Here is a 17,008-nt window from a genome sequence, read left to right as displayed (position 1 = left end):
ATTTGCATGCAGTTGGTCTTAATGCCATCTGTATTCACCTTTCCAAAATATTTGAAAATCATTCAACATAACCTCACACAAAATAAATAATTAAGTGGGAAAGCAAATTTCACAAAGTATTGTATTCTTTCCAGTTGAAGAGCCACTGATCACTTTAAGTATATCCCTAACGTCCAAAACACTTGTAACAAATCAGATTATTAGCCCATGCTTTAACGAAACAAGTCGTCACTGTAATCATACACCATACCATAGGAAAAGGGCATGATCAACAGTTAATTCTAAGTAAAGTTAAATCAGGTGAAAACAGTTGAAACAGAAACTAGTCCATAATTTATTTTAGGGTGTGACAGTTTATGCGCAATTACCAATTTACTCTTACTTGTGTATTCAAATATTTACAGGAGATCCAGACTTTTTAAAGGGAAAAGTGCACCAAAATCCAAAACCTAGAGATTCTGCTGCAGTGGGTCATAGCATAAAAATACCATGTCCAATACCTGTATATAAGCGTCCTGATCCTGAAGGTTACCATGTCTTCCTTTTAGTTTATTTTATAGGAGAGTTCACTGTCCTGGGGTGTTTTGCAGTGAGGGCTGAAAACAACCCCATCAGATCCAGGATTTCATGTTTTTCTGGTGTTCTCCGCCATCATACGTTGTCTACACGTCTCTCTCAGCTTAGTGATCGTTGCCATCGACAGACTTCCTGGTTTGTCAAAGATTTTCTGCAAATATGAAAATTAAGATAAAGTCATAATGCCACACACCAAGACGGCTACACTCACACAGAACAGACCATGTGTATCCATCCTTGTCCTGTGTTATCTCACCTGCATAAAGGTGTGGCAGTCCATTGTGAATGCACCACGGGTGATCTGTTTGAAGCACTCACACACGTCAGGCAGAGAGCGAGCCCTCAGGATCTCAGGTTGGTGGTGACGGATCAGAGTGAGAGCGACACGGAACAGGACCTTAGAACCCTCGTAGAAAAGGCAATCCCAGATCCGCAGGACAGTCTGGTAGAGAACAGGGATGGCTGATGTTTATTATGTATAATATGAAATCTGGAATGAACGCTGCAGCTTTTATTGCCATCTCGGATAGAAATCAGACGAACTGAATGATGTCTCACCTACAGTATGGCCATTGTAATTTCTTAACCTATCTGGTCAATTGTCTTTTTACCAGTAAGTTGTACAATTGCTTCTATATTTGTTGTAAACAATCAATACATGAAAATAATTAAATTCCATTAATTAGAATTGTTTTGGGCAAATATTCTATCAACCACTTTTGTCAAGCTCTCTGGGGCGATCCTGGAGGGAATCAAATAAGTATAAATATGATCATGTACATCACCAAGAAATCCTTCCACGTACCTCTATAGGGAGTACATCTATGTAAAGACAGATGAACCAGCGTGCGACCACCAGGGTCCATATGCCAGGATACTGGTCCATGAGCTGGCCTACTGCTGGAGATTTGACCTTAACCAGCTCACCAAGAACTTCCTGGTCAACCCTCAGTCCCATCATGGCAGGGCTGTAGTAGTCTATAACATACCATGACATTATGTATTCATATGAGATTTTTTTTAACACAAGTGTGTGTGTATAATAAACACCCCTTGCTGCCAAATAGCTGCAAGGGATACTGTACCACATAACTACCTGGGAGTATTCTGCCTAACAATGCATCCATCAGCCAGAATGACTTCTCCTCATCTTTGGTAATGATGATAAGGTAACCTGCAATGAAGTTCATGCCCTAGAATAAAAATGGGATGATATTACTCTTTATTACCCGGCTTGTTTGAATGCTTGATTCCGATTGGTAAATCGCTGAAATCAGAGGTCTGATATATTCCTTGATAACAGAACACTCCGCTCTATAACAGACCCCTGCCTAATCAAAGGCTCAGAACACCTGCTGCAGTGAGGCTGCACTGCGTGAATCTTGTGCTGTATCCAACATGTCAGCCATGTAAACAAACACACAGCGACATTTAGAACTCAAGTTGTTTTTAAAAATATTTTTTATATATTATATTATATTATATAATATAAAATAGACAACGTAGCATCAGAAAATGGATTATATCTAATTAGCACTTGCTTGTTTTCTAAGGCGACTGTGGAATACTTTCAGCCGTCTGTAAACAAGGGATAATGGCTGGCTCCGCGGTCGTTGTCCAGGAATAACAATACCTACAGCCTGATAACTCCCCTCGGCGCATCCCGCACATATGTGCCCATTGTGCTGAATGTGTGCCGAGGGTTACCAGTGTGTCGGACAGTGTATTAAATACAACCACTGAGTGTCGGATCGGATGTACAAGCATTTTTTGTGATGTATAGTGATAGTCCATTTAGTGAAGACATGAGACTGCTACTGTATGATGTTCCTTACCTGACAGTAACCTACTGCCTTATTGTGGTGTCCGTAGGCCAGCAGCACATTATACAGGGATGTCTGTAGGCCTGGCTCAGTGCTGTTCCGGAACAGGACATTGTCAGGGAAGGTCCTATGCATGTCTGCAGACAAACAAGGGATGTTTGAACCAATCATTACTCATGTTTTATGTATGGCCCGGTCTATAGCGTCAACTGCTCAGTCTTGTTATCAATTTGCTGTGTATAAGAGGACAAAAAGATCTAAATCATGCCAACTCTCTGTGATATAAAATCACTTAAAATTGTTTAGATCAGACTATAAGAATTTCATTAAGATAAGAGACCACAAATTAAAGTTTGAGGACAGCTAGTGCATAAGAGGCATGCATAGAATTACAATTTAGGCATTTGGAAAACGCTATTCTGTGACTTACAGTACAAAGTGCAATATGAATCCCTGTCAACCATCAACAGGGTGAGTGCTAGTGGTCAAGTAAATAGAGTGCCAAGAAAACAAGATGGTGCTACAAAGTATCTAGAATAGCAGGTAGACATAAACACTTGCATGTGTCTAAATAACAAACTTGGCACCTGGGTGGGTGCCAAGTTGGTACAAGCAAATGGTATACGTCTATCAAAAATAAAAGAACATACATACAACACGTAAAGAACATACATAATATGGATATCAAGTCTCGCTTCCATCGAATTATAGATTCAAGATGGTTTATTTGTCACTCGCTCATGCAAGTACTGTATGTGCATGCAGTGATGTGTGTGACTTGCAAACTTAATAGTATTATAATACATACATTAATTAATAAGTGAAACATGTATAAAGTGTGTAGTCCAAAGAGCTGACCCGTATGAATGGTCTCCTTCAGTTTGGCATCGTGCTCCATGCCGAGCAGAGAGTGGTAGTAACCTGGGTTCTCATCAAGTCGTTCCTGGGCGCCGCTGGCTGCCATCCAGATCCTAGTACGATGCTCACCAGGCACACCCTTACGCACATACCTTTTAACTACCACAAGAGCAATTATAAGCAATAACACATTACTGCAGAATAACTTTACGTGTGTGTGTGTGTGTGTGTGTGTGTGTGTGTGTGTGTGTGTGTGTGTGTGTTCCCAACATATTTTGGACTTTAAACCAGTTGACTTGGGACAGCATGAAATTAGACTTTACAGCAGTTTCATGGTTAAAGTATGTGTTAGGATTAGATAAGTAATAGCGATATGGAATTAAAGTAATTCAATCCAATGTTCCAAAAGGTTTCCAGAAATTGTGTGTGTCTCGGGGAGGGATGGGAAGAGAGAGAGAGAGTTTGGTCAACCTGTCAGGTTCTTCTCCACATGCGTTTTCCCTTGAAGGAGTTTGGACCATCTCTCGGATCTTCTGTTGACGACAGCTACATACTCATTCATCATCTCCTTGTAGGATTCAAAATCTTGTGTTCTCTCAAACCCATATGGGTCAATCCTGCAGTGGCAAATTCGCATTTTGTTTAGGCATTGAATGATTTTCTTATGCACAACGTATGAATGTAGAAAATAGAAATAGCTAAAGAGTCTCCATTCTTGAACAGCTTCTTGATTCTAGTACAATAAAAGTAACCAGAAGTAAAATGTACAAGTGTCAGTTGTCCTCAGACAATTAATAAATTGTATGTGTCCTTTTAAAGTAATTTCAGTACTATACAGTTGTTACAAGAAGTACAATGTAACTCCCATCTTTTTCCTTGATGATTGACACTACAAACAGCCTCACCTGGGTAGAGTTTCTGTTGCTGGGAGATCAAATTTCAAAGCTGTATCACACAGTATTACATTACTTTCCCATAGAGGAACTGGGCATAAATTACACAACAAGTATGATACAAACTTATTTGTGTGTAGTGGTAAAAGTATTTTACACAGTAAAATATAAAAGGTATTGATTTCAAATGTTGATTGGTGATTTGGTGCTGTCTATATGATCCTATATTATTCCATCTGCTCTGTAGGACCTTGCACTCTAGGCTAATAATCCCCACACAAATAAATGAAACCATAAATAAATAAACAACCCACCAAGAAAACAGATCAACAATTTCTAGATCAACGGATATAGTTGTGTAACAACAATCATATAATCTTGGGGAAGAAAAAAGACAGCAAGCATAGCCTGTGATGTGGAAAGTATGTCATTGTAAAATCAATAAAGAAAGACCTGCGGTATTTAAGATGGTAAACATTACCTGCTGTCGTTGCATAGAGGTTGACCAGGCTGTATGTTAATGTCCTTATCCATTGCACGTGAATAAATAAAGTAGGCTATATGGTAACTGCACTAGAAGCAGCGTGCACTACGTTATTTCTCTACAGTCCCTTGCAAAAATGCCATCAAAATAAATAATAAAAGGAAACGGTCTAGCGGTCTAAATTTCAACAAACTCCTCATGTTACCAACCATACTCATTTGGAAGGCGGGGCTTGTTTAAGAAACGCCCAGGTGCTCTCTGCAGGTGTGTGCTGTCAATTTGCATGCACAAAACGTCAAGGGAAGGGATTGTGTTTGTGAATACTATTATTTGCACTGAAGCAAATTCCCATCATGTTGTTGACATGGCAATAATGTATTGGGGGGAAATGAAAATTATAGTGTTTATAGCTGTCATTGAGGAGCCTAACATACAAGCACATAGGACATGCTGATAGATTTTTCTGATGATCCATTGTTAACTCAAAACATAGGCTATATTGTCTCCTCTCCAGTGTTGGTAAGCAAAACATTTACAGGATATAAATATGGGACACCTGCTTATGACCTTTGTGCTAGCTGCAAGCAACTTAGATGCTATAATAATGCTATCTCTGGCATCCTGGTAGAATTATGGCAGCTCGCAGCTACATTTGTGCCATGTTCCACCCTCTATCTTGTTTGTCATTCACTGAAGTGTATAAACTTATAAACAATCAACAGAATTTTAGCTAGTGGAATCGTATCAAAAAGTCAATCAATCTATATCTATCTTTGTTATTCATTTTTTTCAAACAAATGAAGCTAAAAATAGACATTATGCCTACATCTTTATTCAATGGCATTTCAACTATGTGGATATTACACAGAGAAGACAAAAAAATCAATAAGTCTTGCTTGATTTTAAATCCCAGTGGCTTTATGGTAATGTAGGCTAATGTATCTTGAAGTTGATTTTAAACTTTGTATGTACCTGTTGAGCATGTCAGCTCAGGGGTATTTAAGTGTATAGTTCAAAACAAAGCATTAACAAATGCAAATGATGTGTAATTTACACTCTTCTGTCAACATGGAAATAATTATTAGTCTTAGGTGTCATCAAAAAATACTATAATTATGTTATGTAAACAAATACATGCTTTATTCAAGTCTCTTAATATTCATAGCCTATACAATTTGATTTAATTTATACTGTGGTAATACTAACACATGTTTGAAGCATAGCCTATAGGGATTAACCAAAAATGTGACAATTCAAAACACTGGTGTATTAACTATATTATGCCAACCTCTTATTGTCCTCCGGTACCCTGCTTCCTGAAATAAGAACAGCTATACCATGCCAATCCCAAAGGACTGTTGTGGTATACTATTGTGGTACACTAAATTTCTCACAGAGATGGGTGACCATAACTCAACAGTCGAGTGGTTAGGGTGCGTGCCACATGGGCTTTAATGCCTGAAAGCAAGTCCCCGATTTGATTCCTGGCCTGCTAGACGATTTGCTAAATGTCATTCCCCTACTTTGTCTCTCCTATGTACAGTACTTATCAAAGGATCAAAACAATTCTCACAGATGTGTTATGTCATCAGTAGTTGTTCAGAGTGAAAGAAAAATAAATGTTCCTTAACACATACAACTTAAGTAAGACAATTAATGAGGCAGGCATTACATGTATTGGTTTAACTCACCCACTCCAACTCATCTGGTTTTCAATGTTATAGTTCTATTGAATCACACTGACAACAGCCTACATTTAAATGTTTGTTTGTACATATATTGATAGATGACGAACACACTATAGCCATAACCGAGTTGGTTGGACAGAAAATAACAAAGATCAAAACCCTCTGCCCTCTGGTACACATTGAAATGTGTAACACATACTGTAGAAGATGAGCACCAACTTGACTTAAAATGTCTAATTTATTTGTTAAATTGATGATCAGACGTGAACAAAAATATAGTTAACATGCTTTCAACACGAGTAGCTCGACAAAGTCAGGACTTTGTAGAACCACCTGACGCACCTACACCTATAGTATATCAATCAAATGATACTGAGGCATCCTGTAAGAGATCTGACATCTGAGCATTCACTATACACAAAAAAAAGAACAAACTTTCATATTTATAAATGTAACATGTTTATATTATTCTTCATATAGCTCTTTGTAAACCATCTTAATAGATACAGTATGTACAGTAACAACTGCAACAGTTCTGTTGGCGCTGGTGTAGTGAGCACTCTGTCCCAAAGTCAGTGTAAAGCCACAGGAACAGATCCTTCAGAGCTTTGCAGAACACTCCAATTCTAACAAGAATAAACCCAAACATGTTCCTCTTCTCCAGTAATTCCACATACACAAAGCCAGTCCCATCCGCCCTGCGTTCCATCCATACCCACAACAAAGGCTGTAGCTGTGTCTTGCAGATAACTCTTCTTCCGGGGGCAGGAACAAGAGTACTGTACGTAGATTCCAAATAAGAGTCACAGAGGCAAATCTGGCAATGTCCGTGTGTGATGCCTCAATCTTGCGAGGGCAGAAATGCAACCAGTTCTCAGTGGTTTAGCTCAGCTCCCTGATAGGTGGTTTCCTGATAGTTCAAGTGCTGTTATTGTTTTTTTCCCCCCTCTGAAGTCTACAATTTTCTCATTTTGTAAAGGTCTTTAAAAACATCTACAAAGTCACTTTAGAGGAAACAGTTCTGGTTCTCCAGAGGTAGCGTTTAATTTAGAGACTTTTGCGCTTTGATCCTGTAACAATTGGTCGGGCATATTCCACAAAATCATCTATGAGGACTGGCCATGCACCTGACAGAAAGGAAAACACATCAGATTGTCATAAATGTATTTAAAAATGAAAGTGAAATAGCAAAATATCATTACTTCGTGTATGTCCTCAGAAGCAAATACTGTAGGCTACTAGGCTGAAGTTTAACCTGAAAAATGCTAAGCCATTCTGTCATTCCCAGCTCACCTTCTTCATCATAGTTTGACATGTCTTCTGCAATCATGTTACCGAAGTCCAACAACAGGTTCCATGTGTCTTTAGGAATTGACCGTTTATGGTGTTCCTATCAAAGCAGTAAAATGTTTAAGTGTTTACACAACATATTTTCAAACTATCTACCGGTATATACACTGTATATTACCAAATAGTAGCCCGGGCGTTTAATACACAAAATTGATTTGGACCCCAAGCATTTAAAAGAACCAGGCAGCCTTTTGCAACAGGCTTTTATTTAATGCACGGGCAATTATTTGGTTACAGTTCCAATTATCCAGAGAGGACCCAAATTAGGCTTAAGAAACACAATTAATAGCCTGGGCGGACCCAAATTAGGCTAAAGAACTGCAAATAAAAGCCCCCTGCAAATAGCCCGGGCTTTTATTTGGGACCACAGGGTTTATTTGAACAAGGCGTTTAATATGCCCTGAAAAACCACTTACAGGCAGCAGCCCTACCCTCCCCTGCCCCTTCTTTGTATATACTTTCTGTTTGTTTAGACTTACTGTTTTCTTTTTGTTTTTTTGTTCTTTCTTTTTATCTTCCTTACATATCTACTGCATAGTACTGTGTTCTATTCGTCTGTCATTCAATGTTATATGAGATACTTAAATGGTTTCCTGTGGAAATAAGCTTAGTCTTTTCATGGATCTCCTTTTAGTAGACCTTGTACCAGTGAACTGTACCGTCATGAAACTGTACCTTTTCCTATGCAAACTTCTAATAAAGTCTTCAATCAATCAATCAATCAATGCAAAATGATGTCAGACCCCCGGCTATATTTGCTACCGGCCGGGCTACTACTTGGCAATAAACGTTAGTAGTAGCATGTATAGATCTATATTTAAAATGATCTCTGTAATCCAGAGTATATTGTTGAGTATACTGTCGTTCTAAAGTTTGCTTCCATAACTTACCAATAAAAATCTATTCCAAAGATCCAAGAACTTAAAACGTCCTGTCAGAACCAGGTTCCAGTAAGCTACAGCCATCTCTAAATCTAAAGACAAAGAGAAAGGGATGTGACTTTAGATTACTAGCAGTTTGCATTGCATTACTAGATCATTACTAGCCTAGTATAGGGTGACCACCAGATGTCCCAGTTAGGCCGGGATTGTCCCGGTTTCAAGCTGGGTGTCCTGTGTCCCGACAAATATCGCTAAAAAACACAGGTATGTCCAGGTTTTTAACATTCACTACAAAATTGTCCCGGTTTTCGCCAAAATGTAAATAATGATATGGTTATCATGTTCTTTTCATGTAAGAATTATCACCTGTCATGTATCAGAAAACATTAACAAAAACATTATGTGTCTTTGTCATTGCCTGTATGCAACACCTATGGTACACGTGCATGAATGTCCACGTGCGTATACGACAAACAAACATGCACATTAATTACATTTGATTTGAGGGTCCCGGTTTGAGAGGCTGAATAATTTGGTCACCCTACCCTAGTAGTCATGACTGCATCACTGTGGTGTCCAGGGTATCTAAAAAGAAAGATACCCTGTCCCCAGTACTACCCTGTTTAAAAAAAAAAAAAAAAAATGATTTAAACATTTTAGTCCCATCCTGCTTACCTAGGCCCTTTTGTCCTGGATTTTTAGCAAAATTAAAGGTGAACTGGTAGAAATCCTTGAACTTGCCACTATCTTTGAGCTCCTGTTCTAATCTTGGTAAAAGAGCCTTCAATTTCTCCGGGCTGTCACACCTGGGGAGGAGAGAATCTATTTAAGCCATGTATATAAGTAAGGAAACCACATGTAAGTAAACAACATTCAAAGAAGTTGTGAAAATAGTTCACAAACTTTGGGCCATTGAGCTACAGACTGCATGCAAGATAGCTCTTGACACATGATTGGCTGAATAAAAAAAACGACATAGCTCCTACACCGAGATGTGCTTGTGGTAAGGCTCTAACGATTACAAATTTAAGTTGATGATTAAAGGGGAAGATCACCCATTTTCAATATTGAAATATGTCATTAATATACCTTAGAGGAGTTGTGTGGAAATAGAAAAAAAGTATATTAGGTATATTAATGACATAGTTCAATATTGAAAATGGGTGGTCTTCCCCTTTAATTGCCACACAAATAATTGTCATTAACGATTTAATTGTGTGTTGTGTTGATCATTACGTATGAATAAAAACTAACATTTCTGTTCACCTTTTAGGCTTTGTAATCAAAGGTTGCACTGCTTGCACATATGACAAATAATTTAATATACAAAGAAATGACTGACATTTAATAGCAGAAATAGATGATTTACAAACTTACAACACGTCACTTCGTGACTAAAATGTATGAACATGTTTCTACATGGAAACGATTATGCAAAACCAATTGCCATTATCTCAAATAATTGTCATTATGCGATTACGTAATAATTGTGCCAGGCCTAGCTTGAGGACATGAAATACTTAAGGCGGGGTTGAGTGAGTCTATTCATAGAAATGTTCCCCTGCCAAGGGGGCACAGCAAAACAACAACACCGCTATGGTAAGTTACAGTACTTGTAGTATGTCTCTTTACAGGGCATGTCAGAAGGTGGAGAAGTTACAATAACACTCACCCAAGATCTGTCATGCCATCCAGAAACTCCTTTTTGCTGAACTCGCACTGGGTGGCGGCACGGAATTTCCACGCCACAACTAACACAGAGATGTTGGCTGGGTGCAGTGAGAGATCATCACAAAACTGTTGGATCCCATCAATACCAATCTTGTTCTCATCCTGAGGATCTATCCAAACAAGATATGACGCATTTACACTATGCAGATACCGCCATAAAAAGAACATTAATTGTAGTGACAAGATAGAGGCATCATATTTAAACTAATCTCCAGACAATGGCACAGGCCATCTGGCACAGAACTCAAGCATGCTTATACACTTGCCTTTGTAGCGATTGAAAAGTTGGTCCAACTTCTTCCGGTCTACAGATGTTTTCATGGATTCCTTACAGTACAGATCTGGGTTCTGGAAGTAGTTGTCCGTGGCCACTTCTAGTTTCCAGTCATTCTGTGTTAGGCAGTAGACAGCTGTCTTCTCCCCTGCCTGTGTGAAGGACATAAACTGCCGAACTTTGTCCCTCTGCGACGACTTCAGCTTATGCTGCACAAATACAGGTGGACTGTCAGGCACCAGTGCACACGAAATCAACAAACATACACAGACTGAGACACAAAAAAGAACGCACAGAGAGGAACACAAATCTAAAGGCATTCAGGCAACAAAAACAAGGCCATGAAAGACAGAGAGACACAGCGAGACACTAGGACACATACTTAAAAAGGGTTAGACAACAGTGTCAGTGAACAGACAACACAAATAGAGCAAAGGAGCTATAGTAACGGTGTCCTGTCCAAAAGCGAGGCAGACATTGAGCTATTCTGAGGTTGAACACTGAGTGTACTCGAAGCACGTGCTGCGCACCCCAGAAGGCCCCTCAAATAAGTAGCCATAGGCTGTAACATGAGTAGGGACTATGGAGATGCCATCAACAAGACCTTGAGGTGCAACAAGTCTGGAGTGTAACACAAGCACCCTGTCAATGTAAAGAAGTCATTTCATCACCGACACTGACAATGCAATCTTCTCTCACTCTCATCTCTCACTAGCTGAATTTGACTGTGATTGTAGATTTCACAACAGCAGGTCATGCAATCTAGCAGCGTGTCTAGGTTATTTTAGACACGCTGATAATACAGCATGTAATTTAAGCAACAATAACACTAAAGATCATGGCAACTTTGATATTTGTATAATCGCCACCTTACTTAAATAGGCCAAAATCCGTGCTAAACATTAAAACCCATAATGGGACATGGATTTCGTTACTTTGGCATGATGGTTCCCTAAGTGAATATTAGGGACTCTCTATTTTCCTTTGGGGTGTAAATTAACCCTTACAAGTCTGCAACTTTGACAGTGTACAAATGGAACCAAAGGGACCCTAACGGGTGACGGGTCCATTTGGTTCCATTCGTACACTGTCAAAGTTAAGGGGAGACTATCACATTTCAAAGTTTGAGAACCACTGATCTAAACATCACCAGCTATGGTCTGTAGGATAATAACATTAGCTAAGCTAGCTACTCTGACAGTCACGTTGGGCATAACATAGCATAGTCAGCAGCATGGCAAACAGATTGTCATTGGTGTTATATACAGTTTGAATTGCCTTCCTCTAAGTTACCGTGCGTCACTGACTGGACACACTTTCAGGATACCGAAATAGGTAGATACGGCTAGCTAGCTAGACTGATCAAAATATAAGCAACTGACCTTCATTTTTATGATAGCAAAGAAAATAAAGGAAATTACAAACTACCAATACAAGGTAAACGAACGCCTGAGATTCTACGATGTATTTAAAAAAGCTAAAATTTGATTAGATTAGGCCCAAAACTTGTCTTTTTGTTTATTTTGGTTACCTACCATGTTTACTGCCGCTGTATCACCAATTTGCCCTGACGCTTGAACAAAGTGCGCTTGCGCGGAAGTACTATGCACTAGGCAGCTCATTGATTGTAGCTATTCTCTCATTATAATTTGCAGTTTATCTCTGGTTATTCTGTATGCTGTGAGTATGTATTTCTGCTAGATAAGTAAATAAATAAACATAGATTGTATGGTGAAGAAAGAATTAAGAAAAACAAATCCCCAAATGCATAATGCAGCTGTATTCTGACTTCAGATAACTAACTTGTCACTGCACCGCCTAAGTACTCTCTCTCTCATTGATTTAATTGTAATGAAAAATAGTTAAATGTTCATGTTGAGCCACCACCAATATTGTGGAATGTTGACTCTGAGGTCATTGGTGTATCTCTTGGCAAACATAAATATTGGAGGCATGAAGGGAGGGAGAGTCAAGGGGAGTTTTATCTCCCACTTTACTAGTACCAGTAAGACTCCCTAATCGGGAGATAAGCGACCGTAGGTGGCTTATCTCCACAAATAGGGCAAAAATTTGTTTTTCCAAAATCTTCCTGATCCATGTTGATGACATGAGTGTAGACATGCTGTGTAGTGATATTCGTGATTTTAGGGCAAAAACTGTAGGAGCAGTGTCCAAAAATGTGTTTTAAAAATCGGCCTGAAGGTGGCGCTAGAATGGGGCCATGTGAGAAATGAGGGGTGGGGTCTCCGTGTTGCCTTGGCGGACGAATAGGTACCGGCCCCGGCTCTCCCGGACGCTCCTAGCCCGAGTTACGGCATTTTATGTGCGCTGCAGTGGCAGGGGGTCCTCCACTGGGGGCGCCACCACTTTTGCATCCGTTCTGGAGCACCAGGAGTCGGTGGTCCCCGGGAATTCCCCGTGAGCAGCCCCGTTGGGGTGGTCATTTGGTCATTTTTGCACATTTGGTCATTTTTTACATCTGGGGGTCCCCCAGGTCCCTGGGTCTCCGGGGGTCCTTGGAGGTTGTAGTTTGGCAGGCAAGGAGTGTGTGTGTAAAATCTGGCATGGATCGGGTCAACGGGTGCGGAGATATAAGCAGGGAAAAAGTGTGACGTGTGAGCACATTTGGTCATTTTTTACATCTGGGGGTCCCCCAGGGACCTGGGGGTCCCTGGGGCTCCGGGGGTCCTTGGAGGTTGTAGTTTGGCAGTCAAGGAGTGTGTGTGCAAAATTTGGCATGGATGGGGGCAACGGTTGTGGAGATATGAGCAGGGCAAAAGTGTGACGGACTCACTGACTCACTGACGTACAGACAGCCGGTGGAGGTTTTGGTAGTAAATGCGACCTACGGTCGCAATAAACGAAGTGTAGCACCCTGGCTGATACAGTATCTCTGGATGTCAGCCTTCCTTTTTTGTGCTGGGCTAAAGCCCCTTTTCGACTACAGCTTTAGCACCACACCACCACACCACACCACACTACACTACACCACACCACACCACACCACATAAAAATATCTACATTTTCCATTACACAAAAGTACCCCTATCGGTAAGAAACAAATTGACCCTTTTAACTGTGATTATAATACAATATAAATTAGTATTACAACTATCCTAAATTATAATACACTATAATGGATTATAACTGTGATTGCGACCGTAGGTCGCATCTTACTACAGAAAGCTGCTCGAGGTGTCCGTGCGTCAGTCCGTCACACGTCACACGTCAGTCCGTCACACCTCACACCTTTGGCCTGCTCATATCTCGGCCACCGTTGGCCCGATCCATGCCAAACTTTCCGCACAAACTCCTTGCCTGCCAAACTACAACCTCCAAGGACCCCCGGAGTTCCAGGGACCCCCAGGTCCCTGGGGGACCCCCAGGTGTAAAAAAAATACCAAATGTGCAAAAATGACCAAATGACCACCCCAACGGAGCTGCTCACGGGGAATTCCTGGGGACCACCCACTCCTGGTGCTCCAGAACGGATGCAAAAGTGGTGGCGCCCCCAGTGGAGGACCCCCTGCCACTGCAGCTCACATAAAATGCCGTAACTCAGGCTAGGAGCGTCCGGGAGAGCCGGGGCCAGTACCTATTCGTCCGCCAAGGCAACGCGGACAGCCCACCCCTCATTTCTCACATGGCCCTCTTCTAGCGCCACCTACAGGCCGATTTTTAAAACACATTTTTGGCCACTGCTCCTACAGTTTTGGCCCGAAAATCACTACACAGTATGTCTACACTCATGTCATCAACATGGATCAGGAAGTTTATGGAATAAAAAATGTTTGCCCTATTTGTGGAGATAAGTGACCTACGGTCGCTTATCTCCCGATTAGGGAGTCTTACTGGTTATAATACACCAGTAAGACTCCCTAATCGGGAGATTACATCTGGGGGTCCCCCAGGGACCTGGGGGTCCCTGGGGCTCCGGGGGTCCTTGGAGGTTGTAGTTTGGCAGGCAAGGAGTGTGTGTGTAAAATCTGGCATGGATCGGGTCAACGGGTGCGGAGATATAAGCAGGGAAAAAGTGTGACGTGTGACGTGTGAGCACATTTGGTCATTTTTAACATCTGGGGGTCCCTGGGGCTCCGGCGGTCCTTGGAGGTTGTAGTTTGGCAGTCAAGGAGTGTGTGTGCAAAATTTGGCATGGATGGGGGCAACGGTTGTGGAGATATGAGCAGGGCAAAAGTGTGACGGACTCACTGACTCACTGACTCACAGACAGCCGGTGGAGGTTTTGGTAGTAAATGCGACCTACGGTCGCAACTATAAAGTATTAATGTACCAGTAAGACTCCCTAATCTATTATCATGTATTACAACTATATCCTGGTGGTCTAAATGAAAAGTCAGTGAGTGATCAGTCATTATGAAGTGTTTGGCCCTGTTTGGCCCAGCTCAGACCTACTCTAGAGTGGATACTTTTTAGTAGTTGTAATACATGATAATAGATTCTATTGTGTTATAACCACTTTTTTAATCTATTATAGTATATTATAATTATCATAGTAATACATTAATACTTTATAATGTCACAGTTATAATCCATTATAGTGCATTATAATTAGGATAGTTGTAATACAAATTTATATTGTATTATAATCACAGTTAAAAGGGTCAATTTGTTTCTTACCGATAGGGGTACTTTTGTGTAATGGAAAATGTAGATATTTTTATGTGGTGCGGTGTGGTGTGGTGTGGTGTAGTGTGGTGTGGTGTGGTGTGGTGCTAAAACTGCAGTCTAAAAGGGGCTTAAGTGGGCTGGGTTTTAAAAATGTAGGCTTGCCTGACGTAATAGTTTTTACATTTAATTTCAAATTCATAATCAGGGATCTTTTTATTTTTTTACATTTTTTCAACCTGTTTATTTTTCTTATTCACATGGATGACATTATTATTAAAGGATCAGATTTGGTATTCACTCACTGAGGGCAACTTTGGATGCAGCTCTGTTGCACAACACAATAGTAGGCTACAAACAAACACAATGCAAATATTGCACAATATTGTCCCTAACTAAATGATCCTTGATCTCCATTTATGGGCATAAAAGGGTATATGTCAGATGTTATAGACATCATAGGACTTTCAATAACTGAGTAAGCATGTTTGGGCTCTCATATCTCCATATACAGTACATGGATCTCCATATGCATATGGGTACCAGGGGTCTCCATATAAGAGTAACTGGTCCGATATAGATCACTGGCCAGATGGCCAGGAATTGGCGTCTTACTAGTATGTTAACATTTATGCTGTTTTAGTTTTTTCTCTCTCTTTTGGTTCATTTTTTTCATCTTCATACCGTATCTGGTCATTAATCAAAATCATATAGGGATGTGAGATATAAATGATTTGTATCACGTTAATCCCTCCTAGACAAACAGGCCCTCATATATGTTAACTGTCCCTAAATCTATTTAAAACAGGCATACCTGGCTTGAAAGGAAATTGTGTTTTGTTGATGGCAGAGTGTGCTCTTAGAACACTAACAACTGAACTGTTTTAATATTTTACATTACAATATTAATTTGCAATATCATCCATTCATTTTATATGTTCACTGTTTGTGTTTATAGACTGTATAGCCAGGCTACACATTTCCTGATAGACTGTGTACATATTCATTCCTTCTAGCATTTTTTTTCCCCTTAGGAATGAGACAAATACAAAAAATATATATATATATGATTGAACTCAAGTCTCCATGGCGTGAGTAATCAATAGAAAAAAGTCATTTTGGGGGTGAACTACTCTTTAAGTGTAGGCCTAGGCCTATATGTTATGTTCAAGATTTAACATATTTTATTTATTGACTGATTGAGCTATACAGTAAAATAAAATAAATAATAATCATATTCATAAAATGTCCAGTGTACAAAACAAGTAACAATAAAAGGTACCGGTACTCACATTTAATACTGCCATATAGAAATACTTTGTTACAAGTAAAGGTCTGGAATTCATAATGTTTGAGTGAAAGTACAAAAGTATCGGTATACTTAATGTACAAAAGTTAAAAAAAAAAAACATTATGCAGAATGTCCCATTTAAAAGTTTTCAAATGTATAAAATGTATAAAAATCATTTGAAAATAGGTGATCTACAAGATCTACGTATGCATTGTGACACATTGTGAGCTTGTAGATCGTCTTATGGCCGAAATGTATTTAGGGCTGAAGTGAGTAATGTACAAATGTGTGTAATAATAATCAAAATATACAAAGTAACTATAGTAACTAAAGTTTTCAAGTAATTATAGTGGATACAATATCTGCTTCTGAGATGTAGTGGAGTAGAAGTAAAGGTATAATTGGAAATACTCAAGTAAAGTACAAATACCTGCTTACATACTTAAGTACTGTACTAGTACTTAAGTAAATGTGCTTAGTTACTTTACAACACTGAAAACTATATAACTTTATAAACTTTAAGAGAACCCCTA

General features: G+C 39.7%; 2 protein-coding genes across 3 annotated transcripts; both read right to left on the bottom strand.

Annotated features, from left to right (window-relative positions):
• Positions 1–625: 625 nt before the first annotated feature.
• Positions 626–3,894, bottom strand: LOC308308200 (growth hormone-regulated TBC protein 1-A-like; the record flags this gene model as incomplete). Its single annotated transcript, XM_080753564.1, has 7 exons — positions 626–727; positions 833–1,018; positions 1,382–1,554; positions 1,673–1,769; positions 2,412–2,536; positions 3,258–3,416; positions 3,729–3,894. The coding sequence occupies 7 exons, from the start codon at positions 3,892–3,894 to the stop codon at positions 626–628; spliced, it is 1,008 nt and encodes a 335-aa protein (XP_080609690.1).
• Positions 3,895–5,829: 1,935 nt separating this feature from the next.
• Positions 5,830–12,307, bottom strand: LOC308307888 (DCN1-like protein 2; the record flags this gene model as incomplete). Of its 2 annotated transcripts, XM_080753218.1 has the most annotated exons (7): positions 5,830–7,449; positions 7,616–7,712; positions 8,563–8,645; positions 9,229–9,359; positions 10,226–10,394; positions 10,551–10,767; positions 12,094–12,307. In XM_080753218.1, 7 exons carry the CDS (start codon positions 12,178–12,180, stop codon positions 7,370–7,372), a joined length of 864 nt encoding a protein of 287 aa, XP_080609344.1. In that variant the 3' UTR covers positions 5,830–7,369. The 2 variants fall into 2 exon arrangements, with proteins under 2 accessions (XP_080609344.1, XP_080609343.1); XM_080753217.1 differs by lacking the exon at positions 12,094–12,307 and having other exon boundaries at positions 10,551–10,878.
• Positions 12,308–17,008: the final 4,701 nt, after the last annotated feature.

The sequence above is a fragment of the Nannobrachium achirus genome (assembly GCF_963921795.1).
Source record: "Nannobrachium achirus genome assembly, chromosome: 22".
NCBI lineage: Eukaryota > Metazoa > Chordata > Actinopteri > Myctophiformes > Myctophidae > Nannobrachium > Nannobrachium achirus.
Note: the sequence above shows the minus strand (reverse complement) of the source record. Positions and strands in the feature narration are given on the sequence as shown.